At 43.9% G+C, this 19,384-nt stretch overlaps 1 protein-coding gene across 5 annotated transcripts in view; it reads left to right on the forward strand.

Moving 5' to 3' along the window:
- The window catches only part of MCF2L2 (MCF.2 cell line derived transforming sequence-like 2), a 152,917-nt gene extending 134,278 nt beyond the window's left edge, over nucleotides 1-18,639 (forward strand). For 3 of the 5 annotated variants that reach the window (XM_054639104.2, XM_077184086.1, XM_077184087.1), the window contains exons 26-34: nucleotides 482-591; nucleotides 4,449-4,544; nucleotides 7,084-7,173; nucleotides 8,851-8,922; nucleotides 10,588-10,674; nucleotides 12,665-12,783; nucleotides 13,329-13,441; nucleotides 13,861-13,964; nucleotides 15,052-18,639. In XM_054639104.2, coding sequence (XP_054495079.2) covers nucleotides 482-591; nucleotides 4,449-4,544; nucleotides 7,084-7,173; nucleotides 8,851-8,922; nucleotides 10,588-10,674; nucleotides 12,665-12,783; nucleotides 13,329-13,441; nucleotides 13,861-13,964; nucleotides 15,052-15,152 — 892 coding nt within the window. In that variant the 3' untranslated portion in view covers nucleotides 15,153-18,639. The remainder of the gene's footprint in view (nucleotides 1-481; nucleotides 592-4,448; nucleotides 4,545-7,083; nucleotides 7,174-8,850; nucleotides 8,923-10,587; nucleotides 10,675-12,664; nucleotides 12,784-13,328; nucleotides 13,442-13,860; nucleotides 13,965-15,051) is intronic. The other 2 variants (XM_077184088.1, XM_077184089.1) reach the window with 2 other exon arrangements.
- Nucleotides 18,640-19,384: the final 745 nt, after the last annotated feature.

Genomic DNA, 19,384 nt, shown 5'->3' on the forward strand with positions numbered 1-19,384 from the left:
CTCCAAAGAGCAGAAGAAACAGAAGCTGGGGAAGCCAATAGAATTCATATGTTGCTTATGCATGGTATGACCTCTACATGACCATCCAGTATCCATTTCTCTGCTGGAGACAAATGTATTTATGCTGCAAAGAAAGGAAAGTCTGGGTTGCTTTTTCTTACCTGGCTTCCCACTCCAACCTTTCAAATCTGCTGCACTTGCAAAAAGAACTTGTGCAGACAACCAGCTTGTTTCTCCATTTTTCCCTTCTCAACTCTGAAGAAGCACATCCCTCACTGTGTGGTGTGCAGAGGAGGCAGGATGGGTTTTTCCCACCACACATGCCTGCACAGATGCAGGTTTTTATAGCACACAGCATTTAAAAACCAGTCCTTTTTTCCTTAGGCTTCCATGTTTGAGGGTAAAGAAGAATGCTTAGTGCTCAGTGCTTTATTAGATGTTAATGGGAATGTTACTATTTTTATATTTCTTTTGTCCCAAGGTATAGCAGGAAGTCATCAAGTATATATGAAAACAAATCTGAGACATCAAATGTGGATGCATCTAACAATAAAAACAGGAATTCCAGTCCCAGCGCCAGACAAAAGAGAGGTAGGAGTTCTCACAGAGCTTTTGCTTCCAAAGGGTAATATTTTTATATTTGCATATATTCCTGGAGTTTGATGAGGTTACTTTAAATCTACATTATTTTAACCCAACATCAAAAAACCAATGCTACAAAGCTGAATGACTGTACCATGAAAATTTGTGAGCACCAAAAGACATCACCAGTTTAGGGTTTTTAAGTCTGAGTTTTGATGCTTTATAGTGCTCTTTATACAACTTGTGTTGTTTAAAAATAGAACTTAGGGGACAATAGCATATGTGTTTTGACCAGCTGCCTCTTGGTGAAGTTGATTTCTAGACATACTTAATTTAAATTTTTTTCTACAGACTTTGCTAACTGATTTCTTTGTTTAAGTCAAGGAGAGTTTTTTGCCTCCTCTGTGTATATCAGTTTTCCTCAGGTGTACAGTAAATAAACCCACAGGCAGTCACAGAAAGTCCCTCCATTATTTGAGGCCATAAGTACAATAGGTCTTCTATACAACAGAAGTTAAAATAAACACTATAAAGAAATGGAATCTCATTTGACAGCAGGAAGAGAAAATCTTTTGACAGCAGTTTCTCTTTTAGGCAGTATTTCTTAATGTTGAACAAAGAATTTTCTACTAAAATGAAAAAAGAAAATTGTGAGGTCTTAAGAGATTAATACCCAAATGAGGCATAAAGTAGTAACAGCCCCATTTTAAATAAAGATATTTTTAAAGAAAATGGAATGTCTCTCTTGGAAAAGAAAAGCTATTCACCAAAAGATTTTTAATTGCATTAGGTTTTCATGCTGGAAAAAAAGTTACATATTCTTCATTAAAAAAACTAATCTTAAAATTTTGTTTCAGTAAATTTTTATTTTTAAAACATTTGGACTTTTTTTTCTAATTCAAAAAGTGGAAAAGTAGCTTTTCCTTTTAAATTTATAAACTTAAAAAAAAAAACTCCAAGAAGATTACTGATGTTTTCTAACTGTCCAGCTTACTCTAGAGTGTGGGAACGGGGCTCACATTCCTGCTGATTGTCATTCTTCTGTCTTCTGCTTTCCCATGAGCAGCTCCTCAGGGCTCTGGCTGGGATCCCACTGGCTCAGCCCAGAGCATCCTCATCCTCTGGTGGGTGGCTCTTCCTGCAGGGCTGGGCAGTGAGTCCATTCTTTGGTGATTCGGGTGCCCTGTGCATCCTCAGCCGCAAACCTCGCTCTGCAGAGCCAGCAGAATGCTCTCCAGCTCTAGATGTCCCACCAAAAGGCGAGTTTGTGTCCTGTGAGGCACCTGGGGCTGGGGCTCTGCAGGGGGCTGAACTCAAAAATGTCCCAACACCCGGCGCACAGCCTGGGGCTCTGCCAAAACTGTCTCTTTTGTGCCACCTACTGCCTGTAAAATGCTTCCAATATCGGTGTAGTTAATGTGAACACATTATTTTAAAATACTGGGGAGTTTCTGCAGTACAGAAGGGGAGGGTTGACTATTGACAAACTATTTCAGTTTTGTTATTCTTATTTGTAAGTGGCTGTGGCAGAGTTTTCTACATGTAAATCAGTATTTTGTGTGGACCTGACTGGTGGAGTCACTGCCTTGAAATAAAACAGGAGCAAATCCTGCAGGATCCTCTGGGGACCCCCTTGTCTGACTGCCCTGCTCAAAGCAGGGTCAGCTGCAGCAAGGTGCCCACAGCCGAGTCCATTTGGGTTCTGAACAGCTCCAAGGATGGTGACTCCATAATCTGCCACGGGGACACTCTCCTAGGTTTAACCCCTTTCACAGAAAAAAGGGTTTCTCACATTTTTAAATGGAATTTCCCGTATTTCAATTTGTGCCTGGTGCCTCTCTCATCCTTTCACTGGGCTCCACTGAGAAGCATCTGGCTCCATCTTCTTTATTTTTATAAGATCCTCCTGAGCCTTTTCTTCTCCAGGCTGTGCAATCACAGCTCTCTCACTCTCTCCTCATGTCACCTGCTGCAATCCCTTAATGATCCTCACTGGATTCACTCGAGGAGCCCAGGACAGCACTGCAGGAGGGTCTCTCTTGTGCTGAGATGAGGGGAAGCATCACATCACCTCCCTGGAGCTGCTGGCACAGCTCTGCCTGATGGAGAAAATGTTGCCCAGGATGCTGGTGGGTTTCTTTGCCCCAAGTACCCATTGCAGGCTCTCCTTCAACCTGCTGCCCATCAGGACCTGGTTCTTATTATGTTTGGAAACCATTTCCAGGGTTATTTGGTATACCTGCAGAATGAAGGAAAAGGTTTGTATGACTCAGGTGGAGACAACATGACTTTAGAGACCAGTGTCTAATGCTTTGCTGGTGCTGAGAGGCTGTGGGGACTTGTGAAATGCAAAGGGGTCCCTCAGTGAAGTGATTCAATTGCAGAGCAGAAGAACACAGGAGCCCACTCCTCTGCACATGCTCTGCTGTACTCACTCCCTGTGGGACTCTCTGATAATTTGACATCTCTGGATTTTCTTGCCCTAAGAAAACAGAAAGTAAATATATTTTATATACCAGTTTTTGAATTCTTTATAAGCTACAGTATCTGTACAAAGTTTGCCTGGCAGTGGGAGCAGCCATGGCAGGGAATGGCCAACAGAGACTGTTTGGAAGCCAAAGGCAGCCCCACAGCTGAAGCCACTGCTTGGGAGCAGCTCCTCACCAGATGCACCTGCCTGGCCCAGAGCTGGCACTGGGCACTGGGTAGAAGGAGCTGAACCACAGTGACATAATTCTTCTGTGTTGTTAAAATCTGTTCCTCTCACACCCACCTATGCATGCAGGCACCTCAGGTCCTGGATTATCATGGCTGCAAATCAGGAAGTGATGGGATGCACTTTCCTTTGGAAGCACAGCTAATCTGTCAGTTGCTTGTCTGTCAGTGTGGATTCACTGTCTTTGTGTTCCCTTTGTACTTTTGGTCTTCATTTGTCCCTCTAAAGATTTTCATGTGATAGTGTGTGAACTAAAGAGGAGGAAAATCTATTGGTTAAATCCCAAGGCTCAGAAGCAGGTACCCATGGTTTTTCTCCTGCTCCTTTGCCATAAACCTTCTGGGTGTTATCTGCCCACAACAAGAAAGGAGCAGATGGAGGACTTGGCAGGAATGTGTGGACCTGGGGGTTTGAGCTAGGTCCTGTTTCCTGCAATGTGAGTAACTGAGTATCTTTCAAGCCCAGAGCCTCAGGACCTCGATCCATCTGTGACTGATCTCTGCAGAGGCAGCTGTCAGACAGCATGGCTGATTATTCATGCAGGAGCCTGGCATGTGAGCTTTGCTGGCATGGCATCCTTACATCCCAGCAAATCAGGAAATCAATTGCATGACCCTGCCAGCTTCAGAGGCTTTAGAAAGGTTTCAGCAGGTAAGGCTGCAGGTGTACCAGCCACAGGGCTGGTGAGAGCAGACTCTTCAGTGCCAGTGCTGGATTGCAGAAGTGGGACTGCTCCCAACACTTGCATGTCCTGTACTGCAAGGCTTCATCTCTTATTTCTCCCTACAACTCACTGCTCCAAGCAATGATGTGTTTCCATAACAGAAGGCACTAGCTTGCTACTAAATTGTATTTTCCTTTGATAAGAGCTACCTCTCTTCACCTGTTATTCTTTAGTTTTGTTTTGTTGTTGTTCTCCATTAAAACTCAGTGAGCCAAACTCAACCCAGGGGTCTGTTTGGTTCAGCTGGTTTACTCACCCTGACCTCATGTCACCTTTCTAATTGATTAGCTCTTGCTCAGGCTTGAACTGAATCAAAGTTTATTGATTTCTTTTTAGTTGTCATCCAGTGCTAACCTTTCCTTTCCCATAAGCTGAACAGCTGTCCCTTCCTTCCTTATTTCTCTTCCCTCTCCCTCTCTCTCCTAGTTGATGCTTCCAGCAGCCTTAACCTTGAGCGCACAGCGCTTGCTAGAAAGCGATTCACATTGCAAGGTCTTTCCAACCGCAGAGCTCCACCCAAAGGTAAAATCACCCATGCAGCATTTGGTCTCAGGCCATCTGTCTCCTGCACTCCCACAATGTTCTCTCCATCCCATGGTGCCATCCATCACTGTTTCCTAAAGTGCTGCTGCATCTCACCCAAATGCTCCTTTCTGGTGCACACAAGTGGCTCCTCTGCTCAAAGACGCCGTCACCAAAAATTGCTCCCACAGCAGCATTGGCAAGGCAACCTCTGGGTTGGCTGGTTGGGTCTTTTACTGGTGCACAGTGCAAATAACATTTGTTTCAGTTTCTCTCAAGGGTCAAAGTGTGAACTGGTTTTAAATGATCAACTGAACTTCTTTCAGCAGCTTACAGGCTTGAAGGAAAAGAGTATCATATCTGTTGTGCTACGTGAGATTTTCATATGTGAAATCATTCATTGGTTGGATGTCACTGTTTTTTCAAATATTGTTCCATTGTGGCCTAGTGGGGAACCAGAATTCAGGAGATCTGGGGTTTTATTCCACTTAATTATGTTATATGACACCATAAAATGCTGTGTTTTGGGTACTTGTGCATAAATGTTTAGTAGATATCCATGAAAAGAGAGCTTTGTGAGTTCCTGTGATAGCTGTACAAGGAAGAGACTTTAGAGGAAAGAAAGAAATGTGAATAGAAATTAAATTGACTGACTACTTATAATTACTTTCTGAAAAGATACTGTAATTACTCCTTTTATTGTTTTTGTGTGGCTTTTCTTCTGTTCTGATAAATAATATTTCCTCTGTGAGACAAAGGGTTAGTATGCAGTGATGGAGAGGGTGAGCATCAAAGGAGGAAGAACCAAGATGAAAGCATAAAAGCAGAAATACTGAAGCATTAAATGGTGATGTGATAAAGTAGATAAGAATGCACCAAGAGTCAGCACTGCTGTAAGATTCTGGCTACCAGATTAAGGCTGCATGTGGTAGTGAGATCCAAGATGGACAAACAAAGTTTAATGTCTGAATATAAAAACAAGTGGATTTTAGAACTTGTGGCTCAGGAAAATCAATGACAAAACACAGATTTCAGAAATAATGCTGTAATTTTTGCAAGTCTAGATTTACAATTTTGTTTGGGGTCTCTTTTACTTTTTAATCTGAGTTTTTCTTGTCATAAGAAATGTCTTGCCTTGTATTCAGTGTTCCAGGCAGCAAAGCACAGCTCAGAAGAGCTCAGCTGTAGGTATCTGAGTTCAAAGCCTTGCTGGGGCTGGTTACTCGAGATTTCCTGTGGAGCACCTCTTGCACAGTGTCCTGCTTCCCTCTGTGGGGCTGACCTGCTCCTGGCCAGAGGGAGCTGCTGACAGACAGGCTGGTCATGGCTGCAGGCAAAGCCTCTCAGCAGTGCAGGGGCTGGCTGCTGAGGCAGGTTGGAAGCTGGGAGAAGGGAAGTGTTTGCAGTCAGCTTGTCCTGCTCCTCAACACTTTGTCTAAAGGTTTTTGTTACTGGCCATGGTGAAGGATGGTGTGTTGAGCTGAATGTACTTTGGTTCAGATCTGCTGTGTCTGTTCCTGTCAAGAGCACATAAAAAGGAAGGTCTAAACAATATAATAACCCAATGAACCAGGGTGTAAACAAGATTGGGTATTGCCATTGGAGCATGGATGCTGAGAGAAATGCTGAACTGTCTGCCTAGGCTGGATATGACAGGCTGGAAAATGTTGTATATAATCACTTTGGTGTTTTAGTCAAAGAAATGCTGATGTCTGGAGAAGAAACTTTGGCATCCTGCACTCCATCAGAGCAGAGATCCCTGGGGCAGCCGTCCCAGAGCTGGCACCAAAGTGTATCCAAGTCCACACTCAAAGCACCCTGCATCTCCCCACCCTTGGGTCAGCATTAACCATCCTGGTTTGCAGAGCCAAGTTCATATTCCTTGGGGTGGGCACAACTTCAGCACATCTCATAGTGAAAAGTGGGGAATCTGTGTCTTTACTCCTGAGCAGACTTAGAGAAAAGGCAGGATGCTAAATAAGGAAACAAAAAACCACTATGTAGCCTTCACTTTCTCCAAGCTGATTTGCGCTGGTAAAGAAGGAAGCTTGGAGAATATTTTCAGGCATTCACACAGTTAAATTTTAGAAATGACAAATGTGAACTCCAAACTATTCATGCTTGTTTTTCAGTGTATTTCAGGTCAGTCATCACAGAACAAGCAGTTCAGTGTCTAAAATGATCCAAACCTCATCTGTAGACACACACCCCATTCCAGCCATCATGCTCATCTCTGTGTTTTGTACTTGGACACTAGTTGGTTGCTAAAATAATAATTGGCATGGCTCTTTTCTGAAGTATTAAAATTGGTGCAATTGGAATTGCTTTGAGAATATGTTCACAATAACACTTTCTGTGCTTTTCACCTTGTTGAGGGTATTTTTTCTCCCTGCTTTTCACCTTCTTGAGGGTATTTTTAGAGGAGCAACCTTTCTTTTCTTTACCCTTTTCCAGCTGCTGCTTTGCTTTGAACATCTTTTACCCCCAGTGCTTATTAACCTCTAACCCTGCCCTGCATTGCATCTGTCTGTTCTCCCAGATCCAGAGTCTAAGGACAGAGAAGTTACCCGTCGCTTTTCCCTAGCCTCCTCCATCAGCACCACAGCCAATGCTTCTGCTGTCACCAAAGGTACTGTCCTGCTGCTTGCTTAGCTCCCCCTCTCCCTGCCTGCTGCCTGGCACATTCACTGCCAAATGCTGCTCAGAGTGAGCACCTCAGGCCCAGTTTTTACTGAGCAGGAGGTTCCAGTAGAAGAAGAGTGAGCACCAGTGTAACACCTGCAGGGAGGCAGGCCAGGACATTTTGAATGTGTATTGAGGTGTGCTGTCAGCCACAGAGTGACTCTTCCCAGTTTCTCCATTGTAGGCTTCAAAAAGTGTTGCTGATGTCCATGGAAATTGGATTAATTTTTGGCTGATGTGGGTTGGATTTCCAGTAGCATTGTGGGCACATATGCCTGCTTATCAGGGATAATTTTGACAACAGAACATATGGTCTTACATGGAATTCTGAATATGCTACCTTTTGGCACTTCCTGGAATGGACTGGAGGAACTGATTTGCCAGGTTAAGATTTTCAGGGCAATTCAAAAAATCGAAATAGAAGGAAAGATGGCAGAATTAATTTGGATAAAAATCTTTGCTCTGTAGTTGTCAGGAAGAAAGTTGCTCAGTATCTGTTGCCTTCTCAACAGCTGTGAAGGATATGAGCCACATCCTTGGCTGCAAGGAGGCTGTCAGGGATTGAGGGCATGGTGGGGTTCATGGGCAGAGAAAGGATGTGGCAGTCTCACTACCTACAAATGTTTCTTTGACAGCCCCTTTAGACCATCCTCACATGGAAGTGATGGGCATAACACATGAGAAGAGGTTTTTACAGCTTTTTGCCCTCAGCAACAACTCAGAAATATATGATCAGCTGCTAAATTATGGGAAGACTGAGTCATTTCCTAATAATTCTTTTCAAAGCTGGGGAACATAATGAAGCACATATCTACAAAGAAAATGGGCAACCAAGGGTTGTTCTTTAGTGTGGTGTATCAAAGACATCATGTGTGAATTGCAATGAAAGTTAAAATTTGTTACAGTTTCATATCAAAAAGTCCTATCCTAGAATCCTGTCTGCCAAAAGACTGTTGGCAATCTCTTGGGATACTGAGAAAGCCACTTCTGCAATGATTTTCAAAGCTAGAAAACAGAATCAGTGCTTTTAAATTAAGTGTTTTAGTTACAGCATCTACTTTAAGAAAATATTTCAGATGACAGAAGAACTGAAGCCTGAGTCTTGTCTCAGCATCAGCCCAGATGCAGACCTAGCCAGGGTGTTGTGGTCACCACTTCTGGCCACAGCTGCTGCCGTGTCTGATCCTCACTCCTGGCAGTTCAGGTCCCCCCACATCTGCAGTCGGGGCACAGGAGAGGGGCTGCACACGGACCACACTGGACCCCACTTCTGAGGGTCAGAAGCGTTGGCTTTGTGAGCTGTGCCCTGCCAGGCTCACGGCTGAAGGCGGGGACTGCGGGTCTGCTGCCTTAGTGCCATCTCCTGGGCAAGAGTGAGAGGCAACATCTGTGAGACCCCAAGGGAAGCAGATTCTTTGCTGTGATATCTCAATGTCTTTTGACAAAAGGGTTTGTTCCCTATCCACTTCACAGAAGTGTGTATCTTCACCACCCAGAACCCAGGGGTTGGTCATTCTTCTGGCTGAAATTAAAAGTGGTAGGTAGTTAGTGTTTTCAGGTGTAGGAAAGCAAGTTTCTCCTTTAACAATATTTACAGCCTTGTGACTCTATAAACTCCACACAGGTCCCCTTGTTCCTGCAGTTAAAGTCAAGAGACATGAAATAAAGAGTGACCCAACTCCCCTGGGGTTTGAAGGTAGGACTATTTCCATCCTGCATGAAAACCTTGTTTGATATTATTCACTAAATTCACATCTCATCACAGCTGGTGGGTGACACTGGAGTTCATTAGGGGTTGGGGTCAGTTTATCTGCATAACTGGGATAAAGACAGCTTGTTACTCCCTTGCCTGTCCCCTGCACTCATATTCACCTAGGCATGGGCCTGAATTAAACCCCCAGGTCCCTGCCTGTTTTGGGAAGTAAAGCTCTAGGCTGTCACCTGGATCTGAATTTTCTGCCTGGTTCTGCCTCCCTCCATAGGGAGCAGCAGCAGGGAGCCAAGGGGCTCCTTTTCACCTTCACCTGCAGTCCTTGCATCCCTCTTCCCTTGTTGGTGTCTACTCTTAATGAGAGAAGCAGGAGCTATGTGCATGAAGACTACAGGGGAGGCTAGACTGTGCATTCATAGTCATTTCAGGTGCAGTGTTTCATTTCAGACAAGCAGAATTTCCACCAATTTGTTGCAGCGGATTCAAAAATTACTGTTTAACAAACAGTACCAAAGAGTTAAATTGGGGTGCTGTTCCTCAACCACTGGAAGATCACCAGTTTCCATTGTCAGCCTTTCCCTGACCATTTGCCTTAGGGGGACACAAGGATCCAGTTACCTCTGCTGTAGGACAGACAGGAGAGGTGTGGGCTGAGGACTCCTTTCATAGCAATGTGTTGTTCTGCACAAAAACTTGGTAGGAAGAGCCAGTGAACAGGTCAGTGATGGAACTGGTGAAATATCAGAGCTATCTCCCATGGCACTCCCAGCAGAAGAGGAACAGAGAGGTTGGAGGAAACAATTCAGAGACAGCAGAAGTAATTTTGCTGTTTGCAGAATATTTCCTTTTGCCAGTGACCCCTGGCACTATGTTTAGAACCATCCTGGCACCCAGCACCAGAGTTTCCCAAAGTGTGAGGTTTATGCCTTGCTTTCCTCACTGACAGATGCCCTGATCTCAGCATCCCCTGTGGCTGCAGGGGCAGGGGGGATTTCAAGGTGCAAGAACTACCTGCAGCATAGAACTGACTTGCTCCTCATAGGTTAAAAACAAAGTACTGCTGCACAGCATCCCTCACCAGACTGAGTAACTTTAAGTAGGAAACAATGGACATTATCACCCCTTTACCAGAGGATATTGCTGCTATTGCCAAGGCTCTGAGTGAGGTAACAACACAAGGGATTGCCTCCCAAAATTCTGTTGCGTTCATCAAGGGTGAAATCATTAATTTGTGGTCTCCCTGGTCTCCTTTGCTGCTGTATGGATTAGGATCAAAGCCATAAATTATCACCTACAAAATGATTTTAAAAGCTGCAAAGAAAATATGTTAAAATGGGTAAGGAAGCTGTAATGAAATAGAACACTGCACTGTTCACACAGCAATTGTCTTCCTTAATTAACATCAATACTTCTGTTTGATTCATTTCGCTGTTCTCTGTCCTTCTCAGACTTACAGTTTTTCTGTGGAATGCTGCTGTCCTTTCACTCATTTGTGCTGGTCATGTGTCTCCTCTTTTATAACTGTTGGACCGCAGTCCACCTGTTTGTTAAAGAGACTGTCAGTTGCAGAGGTGATGCAGGAATTCACTTTGTACTGGTTGTCTGGTCACTGTTTCACCTTGAAGACACAAATTGTACTTCCTGTCACAGATGCTTTTGAGAACACCATTTTGGCCCAGACTAAATGTAATGCCGGTCCCACCACGAGATCCGTACCTAGATCTGCTTCACAGACAGGTAAACAAAATTAAAGTATTTGTAAATTCAATTTGAGGGTGCAAACTAAATTTATGATAATATTTACTCTCTTTATTATAAGGAGAGTTTTCTCTTTTGGTGAATATTATTTCCCACCAAAACAAAGAAAGAAAAAGCTTGGATCGTTAGCTTAGAAACAATGCCCAGATTCTGGTTTTCTGAGGTCAGGCTGAAAATAATTATTTTAATTGAAAGCAAGAGAGCTCAGAATTTGATCTGTATTATTTTATAAGAATTAAGCATGAGAAACAAGCTGTTTCTTAGTCTCTGAAATTAGAATAGTGATTTGTATGGAAGAGGGAGGCTGATGCATGTATTTGTAAGGAATTCTTGCTGGTGAGGTTTCTAACAGTGGCAAAAGACTGTGGAAGCTTTGTCTAATGGAGTAGAGGGGTATCTTATTCTCTTGGTGTTTGTAGTCCAGCCTGTGAATTTGAACTGAAATTGCAGTAGCAGTTTGAAGTTAATTAGAATCGTGTATTCTTGTATGTTTAGACCTTTGCTAATATTGCTCATGTGAATAAACTGGTACAGGACAGTGTCACTGCAGAGGCTGGTTTACACCTGTAAAAGCACAGATGACCAGACCATCCCTGTGGGGGGATAGCTGGGGATGCAGCTGTGCTGGAAGAAGGTCCCTGTGTCCCTTGGAACTGGGTTGCAGTTGTTGGAGCAGACAATCCCTGGGTGGCAGAAGGGGCTGCAGAGCTGCATGAGCATGTGTTGCACCAATTAATAAACTTATTTCTCCCAGATCAGATCACTTTTCTGTTTACTGCATGAACTGCCTGGCTTGGGTTTTGTATTGCCTCAGGCCAGGGTTTGGTGTGGGTTAAGAGTGCTGGGATGTGCATAATCCCACTGTGTGAGCATGTCTCCATGCCTTGTGGTCAGAGCAATGGCCCACAGGATGTAAAGAACTTGGTTCAGCATCTGGTCAACCCAAGTCCCTGTGAGTCAGCTAATGCCCAGCAGGTACAATAATTAGGAAGGCACATGGTAAATTGACTGACTGCATTCAGCTTGTATCTGTCAGGGCTACAGAATTATTTGGTAGATGCAAAGTCTGTTTCCTCTGAGCTGGACTGTAGTCATCCCCATCCCCACCAGAAAAGGGACAGGCATCAAGTGCAGGAAAGTGCAGATGGTGGTTGCCATCTGCACAAAAGAGCCTGAGCTACTTTTGCACCATGGGAGCCTCAGGCAGACAGGTCTCATAAGGCTCAGCCTCAGTTTCCCTCAGGACACATCCTATGGACAAGTCTTTTTAGGTGAAGAGAGACTGGCTGTTGAGCTTGGGCTGGAAATCTCTCACTGAGTCCATTCCACTGGGTTGGGGTGGTTCTGGTGAAAATCATGCAGTAAGACAGGTAACAGCACAAATATGACTGAGCTCTCTCCTCACCCCCCTGGCTGTCTTTGTGCCTTGCTGTTCACTCTGTCCCTTCCCTGCACTTGCAGCCTGCTCCAGGGTATAATCTTGTAAATTGCTCAGGTGGTAATATCACCTTGGGGTGAGATGGAGATAAGAAGTCAACCAAAATTCCATGGCTTTGTACTTAACATGTGGAGGAAGCTGGAAACTGAATCATCATGGCCCTCTCAAAGTCATGTCAGCACAAGTTATCATTTGCTGTGCAGGAAGATTCCCGGTCCTTGTTTTTTGTACCTCCTGAGCTGAGGGGATTGAGCAATGCTGAGCACTGGGAGTATCCATGGGTGTGAATACTGCAACCACACATGCTGCTCTCACACCAGGGACAGGGACACCATGGTGCAGGCTTTTAGAGACAGAATAATGGCTGTGACATAATTTTTATGGCAAAACTGTGGAATAAGCTATAAAAAAGTACCAGCAATTCGGTAAGTGGAAGAGCGAGAAGTGAACATGTGACATTTATTTTACAGACTGATTCTCAAAGAGGCTAATGTCTGATAGCTAACTCTTTCTGATTTGTCTTTTGAAAAGGTTGGCCCAGCAGACAAATGCCTTCTCTAGACACATTTGAAGATTTTGAAGCCATTCCTTCCAGCATGGATGAGCTCTCCAACTCTTCTGATTTGGAGGAAGAGACCAACCCTAGCAATGTAATTGCTTTTTAAAATTACACTGCCCTTTCCCAGCAAAACTTCTTCCTCTTTAGGGATCACAATGTGACCTGCAAGGTTTGGGTTCACACCAGCCTTAAATCCATGGATGTGTGGGAATACAGAAGATGGAAATTTGATCTGGGGTGTTGGAAGATTATTACAAGACTTTTGTTGATCAGGATGAGGATCATAAAAAGTCACCCATACTTGCAGGCTGTCACTTTGTCTGCTACAAAATGAGGGAAAACTCTGAGTCTTTAAAAAACTAATTTCAGACTTTTCCAGATAATTTCACCTGGTGTCACAAACCCAATTTTTATATCAGAATAATGGCTGGTGGGTTAAGCCTAAAGTCTAAGTGCAGAGGACAGGTCTATCCAAATTTTGAGTAATATTTACCCTGGGCATGATAAATCACAATTGCCTACAGAAGAAATATCTGCCAGCTTGAAATGCCTAATTCAGTATTTAACTAAAATCTCTTGCACAATGTTCTTTCATCCATAGTGATTGTTTCTGGTGCCTTGTTTCATTCATTTTAGGGGAGCAATCTCTTCCGGGTTGAAGGCAGTTTTGACAGCTGTTTCCCAGATTCTCTTTCTCTTGAGGATGGAGATTTAGTGCAGTTTGTGCAGGAAGGAGAGAATGGTCAATGGTGAGTATGGCAGAGAGACAGAACTGGACATCTGGAACAGCCAGAACCTCCTGGAAAAGATGGAAATGTAGGTTGGATATTAGGGAACAGCTTTTTTATGGAAAGAGTGATAACGTTCTGGAATGGTCTGCCCAGGGAGGTGGTGGAGTGACCATCCCTGGATGTGTTTTAAAAACACTAGATGTGGCACTGAGTGCATGGTTTAGTTGAGGTGCTGGGGCATGGGTTGGACTCGATGATCTTGAAGGTCTCTTCCAACCTGGTCATTCTGTGATTCTGTATGGATACCTGTAGGACTGCCCTGCGTCCTCTGCCTTCTTCCTTAGTTCAGGAAATAATAGCCCAACATGCACCTCTAAGACACACAACCCAAGGAGGGTCAAAGTAGGAAAATTCACTGACTGTTCTCTGATTTTCAGGTTAGTGAAGAAACTGGTCTCTGAGAAAAGCGACTGGGTTCCCTCCAGCATATTGCAGCCAGCAGAGGGGGACAGTAACAACATAATTAAGAGCAGCAATGCAGGTAATAGAGAAAATGTGTTACTGTTTTGTTTGTTTGTTTTCTTCTCCCTACTGAAAAAGAATGTGATAGCAAAAAAAAAAGTGATGAAATGAGCTAACCTGAAATTTGGTGCCTGGGTGTCAGAGTTAGTCAGGCACAGCAGCTTTCCTTGGCCTGGCTTAATTGTTTTCCCCTTTCTGAGCAGAACTTGAATCTCCCATCCAACTTCTATGGCTACCAGTACTCAGGCTGGCTGCTTTACAGGGAGCCCAGGTGTCTCATACACAGGGTGTGCCTGCAGGACAGCTTTGATCCTGGCATGGATAGACTTTGGATGGAGACCAGCATCAGGGCTGTGCTTCTGGCCTAGGTTTGAAAACATTAAAATTTCATGAACCATTACTGCCTTCATCATATTTCACAGCTGACTCCAAAAGCTGCAGGAAGGGCTGCTCTGGCAAGATTTCAGCCAAATCAGCACTAAAAGTCATCCAGTCACAGCTTTGGTTCTGACCTAACACCCAAACAGGTTGCACTGGAAAAGCTGAATCTGAGCAACTCTGCAGATCAGAGGTTTACAATTCAGACTACTATTTGTCCATCCTTAAATATAACTTACCAAATGTGCCCTGCTTTTCTTCTGGTAGCAGAAGAAAGCAAAATCTGGCACAGCCATTCTCTGGGGATCTGTGATGGAGAGCTACCAGAACTTTATTCTGAGTTACTGATCTCTTTTGATTTTTTTGGTCAGTTTGTTTAAGTGGAGGAAATCCTTTTTCAACCTCAGGATTTTTGCTGTGGTGTAAAGGGAGTTTGGTAATTGCTGCTCCTTCACCTCCACAGCAGGTCAGTCCTCTCCTCACCTGCCCAACTATGGCTCTCATTTCACTGGCATATCCAGTGCTTCAAAATAAAAACAAAGCCAGGCACACACTACAGTTACACACCAGAAGAGCCTCCCTTGCCTTTTGTAAAGGAATTAGAAGAGCAGTAGAACTGTGATTTTATGTTTTATTTTATTCCAGGCTTTTAAGAAAGAAGCTCAAGACTGTAGATGAAAAATCCTGTAGACACATTGTAGTGACAATGCCCATGTCCTCCTTTTCAGACACGTACAACGACTCCTGCAGCACAGCCTCAGTAGAGTCAGACACGAAGGAAAGTGAGGTGGCCAAAAGCTTCCCAGCAGAACAGAGGGCTGGCAGCTGAACAGCAGGACCAGCCTTCCTCAGGACCCATCCACCTGTCTTTATCTTGGGTGGACACTGGATCAAAGTTGCCTTTCTCACAAGCTCTGAGGTTCATAATTCACTAAAATTTTATCAACATGAACAGATGAGAACTGTGCTGTCCACCTGGCAAGCTGGGAAAAACAAACTTGAAAGGAGCATTAAACATCCACAAAACATCAAACCTACCTTCAGTATTAGAGGAGAAAAATGCTTCTTGCATTGATTATCAAACTGTTTCAGAAGATGTGGCCTAAATTAGGTCGACAGCAGAGCTGAAGAGTCTCTATGCACGCACCTTTTGGCAACTTTGCTTGAGCACCACATCACTGCAGAGGGGCACGTGGTGGTTACGAGTCCTTGCTCCACCCTGGGGTCACCTGGAGGTTTTTCCATTTGCTTGCCTCTGGCTGTGCCTTCCCTGTCCTCCTTAATTCCAGCTGATACATCATCACAAATGTGCCCTTTTTGCTGTCAGTCAACACCAAAAACACCCCACTTGAGGGTGGCTGTGGAAAGGAGACTTCTGGCTGGGACATCAGAGAGGCTCCGTGCAGCAGTGTCATGGCCCTGGAAGGCCCTGCTGCACACAGCATTCCACACCTGGCATGGTGCAGGGCTAAGCAGGGAAGTAAAGACATGTAACAGCTACTGTGACAAAGAACACTGAACTCTTTTTACAGTCCAAGTCATTCCTCTGCCCCCTCTACAGTCTCTGGTTGCTGGATCACAACCCTTTGCATTTGGTGCCGAGAATTCAGTTGAATGCCATTTACTGTCACATGTTTGAGTAGACTGCATGCTTTCCTTGTGTGCTGGGCTATGAGTAGATACATTTCACCCCCCATTTGGAATATCCTTAAGCATTGCAAATAGGCAGTGAGCATTAGATGCTCCAATGAGTGGATAAATTGTTTGTTGTTAAATACTTCTTTCCAGGACGTTTGATGAAAGGACTGTACCAAATCTCTGCCACATAAGGATGTAATGTATAATATAAAGTGATTACAGATGTTTTGATTCCTATAGAAGCCATTAGCTCATTTAGAGCAGCTGTTAAGGCATGAAGGCATTTTGATGGTAATTGTGTCTTAGGTCCCACAAAAGCTGCTAGTACTGATAATTACTGCTAGTAAAGATAAATAGCTAAACTAGCTATTTAAACTAGCTGCTAGTAAAGATAAATATTGACTAAGAGCTGCAAACAGGCAAAGATTAGTCTGGTAAAAATGAGCCCAGAAGAAGCTCAAGAGTGAGTGAGTGGCTTTCACTCTTAGGGATGTTTTGTTTAACCCTCAGACTAGTGGTGCTTTATGTAAATAAAAAAGGGCACTGAAAGCACTAGAAATGGAGATGAAGCAAACCAAAACCCACTCTTTACTAAGTGAGCCTCTGAGCAAAGCAGTAGGTGTGTGTGTCATTTCTGCTCTCACCTTCGCAGGGGCTCGAATGTTTTCCTTTGTGTCTCAGTGGAGGATGGTGTTGCAAGTACCTTAGTATGGGAGTCAGGATAGCTGTGGAGCAGGCAGATAGTCCTGTTTGAGAAAAAGCCTTGGAGCAGGTTAAGGGTTAGTCAGATTTTTTTTTTGCCTGTGAAGACTTACTGCTTGATTATAAGTTGGAATGTGGCAATTGATTCCCATGGCTCTTCTAACCCTCCATATCTAAACTCTGTGATTTTTGACATTTTCTGTTCAGGACTAAAGGACCTTTCTGGAAGCTATTTTTGTTCTACAGAGGCAGGAGCTTGCCTGTTTGTGTCGGTCATTTACCTCAAAAGTAACATGTAGGCTCTCAGGAACACGAATCCTCTTGGTCTACTGTGGTTATCAGCATTTTGCAGGAAGAATTGATTTCTTTCAGTCCCCTAAGGAAATATGCAGCGACATTTTCTTATAGTGCAATTACTTTATCCTCTCCCTAAAATGAGTTAATTCTGGTTTCTCTATTACTTTCAGTAATTTTGCACAGGAACAGTGCTGCTATCTACCCCTGCCCTAAGCATAGGAGAGGGAAGGGCTAGGGAGCTTTGATTGCACATTAGAGAGTATAGTGACCTTTTGTGTGTGGGAGAGAGAGATAGGGAAGGGTTACCCTGAGTGTATGAAACTGCCAAATTGAAGATTTGTGACATTGCTGATGGATGGAAAGACAAAAGAGCAACCTTCTGGCTTTGCTGAGACAAAATGGGGTTTGATGACTTTTTGAGTTTTTTTAAATAGTATGCAGGGCAGTCTTTCAATTAGTGTATTTCTGTCAAGCAAAGAGATAATTAAGGGAATGAGTCTCCATGTACAGTCTAGAAGATGATTTGGTAAAGTCCAGCAAGACTAATGTGTGTTAGGGTATGCTTATTCTGTCTGTAGGTCTTTGACACCATCCTACTCAGGTAGATGGACCTAAAAATCATAGTTTGCAAATAAGGATTTCATTTCAGTGCTGTTTGGAGATGCTCTAGTGACCATTTAGAAGTCATTTAAAGGTAATGGTTGTGACTAAGATTTGGCTGTAGAAGACACCAGATCCCAGGTAAATCTGTGCTGCAGCAGCCCTTGCTGCTGGCCCCGTGCCTGGCTCTGTTCCTGGGCCTGGGCTGGCCACACCTGCCCTCCAGGCTGAGGGTTTGCCTGGGCTCTCTTCTCTTTGCTCTGCTGCTCTTCTGTGAAACTTCAGAAACTTCACATCCTCAAAATTGCCCTCAAAAGTGCCCACTCAGGTGTGGGTGGGCTGCAGAGTCCTTCCCTGGCACCAATGGCGAACAGAGACGGGCAGTTGCACGACACACAAGTCTTGCTTTTAGTAAACCAGACTAAAACAGAATCAGGCCTGATCCTCTCCTCTCACCTGGAACCCCACCAGGTGGAGAACCAGACCAGTGCTCGTTGTCTTGAACACAAACAGCTGCAGCCAAACCACTTCTGAGCTCTGGCTTTCCTTGCCAGCAACAGCAAAGCTCTGTGTGTGTCACGTTCTGGTCGTGTGTGTGATGAGAAGCCATTTTATTATCTATGATTTTCTTAGAGTCTTGATATTTCAAACAGGATTGGGTATGAGAAAGGCCATGTGATTCCTTTCCAAAAATACTCAAAGACTTCAAATATATATATATGTGATTAGAGATATATAAGAATAATAAGAAAAAAAGATCCAAAATGTGTATTTCTTCTTGCAGCTGGACTGAAATAGCTGCTAAGATTTCCTCTCCCCAGCTGAGAATTGGTACAGTTTGTTTTCTTACATGATTTCCATGGTGTTGATAATGATGTATTTGTATATTGTGACTGATGAGAGATAATCAGACAGGGAAGGAGCACAGAATTACCTGTCCTTTTTTCCAGTCAATACAGAATGTATGAATTTATTACAAGAAAAAAAGTGGGCAAATGAACTTCCTGTAATTAGGCCATTCTGACCTGTGTAGAACCACACTTTGTTTGAAATTTATAAAAATTATAACTAGTACAAAACCTTGTGGTTGATGTCTCTATATGAAGCAACAAGTAAAATGACATTTTTTTCTATTTGAAATACATGAATACTCTGATAATGGGCCTTTATCAGTAAAGGCCCATTATCAGAGCTGAAAAAATTGACATATTTGTCCAATATAAGAGTAATTTGTCCAACACATGTATCAAAAGGCAGAGTAGGGTTTTTTCCATTACTCATCTCCCTTAGTTGTGTTCTGAATCACTGGGAACCTGTGCAAAGGTTCACACAGACAGAGGGTCATAGATGACTTTATAATAGTTACTCCTGAGATATCTGCATGCCTTTGCCTACCAGTGTTCATTAGGGAGTGCTAATTGATCCAAATACAAACTGTGGATCATGTAGAAAGGCAAGCAGGTGAAAATAAGAATGTGGAAACAGTGCAAATAGAGCAAGATAAACTGGACCTGCTGCTGATTTCATGCAGCATCCAGATTTCTGGGGGCAAACTTCACCTCACCTGACTCTTCAAGTCTTTGGTTCCTGCAGCTGATATTGGCATGAGGAAAAGAAGAATGAGGAGCAGCCAGATGCCAGCGTGGGGGCTGCTTTGTTCCCTGCCCAAGCAGGGCCCTGGCAGATGCCCAGGGCAGGGGATGCCAGGGCAGGAGGGAGTGAGGCTCCCCTGCTGCACATCCCGGCCCTGCAGCCTGCACTGCCTGCACGGCTCCTGCGCCGGCCCGCGGAGCTGGGCAGGAGCCCTCGGTGTGACACTCATGC

The sequence above is a fragment of the Agelaius phoeniceus genome, chromosome 10 (genome assembly GCF_051311805.1).
Source record: "Agelaius phoeniceus isolate bAgePho1 chromosome 10, bAgePho1.hap1, whole genome shotgun sequence".
Classification (NCBI taxonomy): Eukaryota; Metazoa; Chordata; class Aves; order Passeriformes; family Icteridae; genus Agelaius; species Agelaius phoeniceus.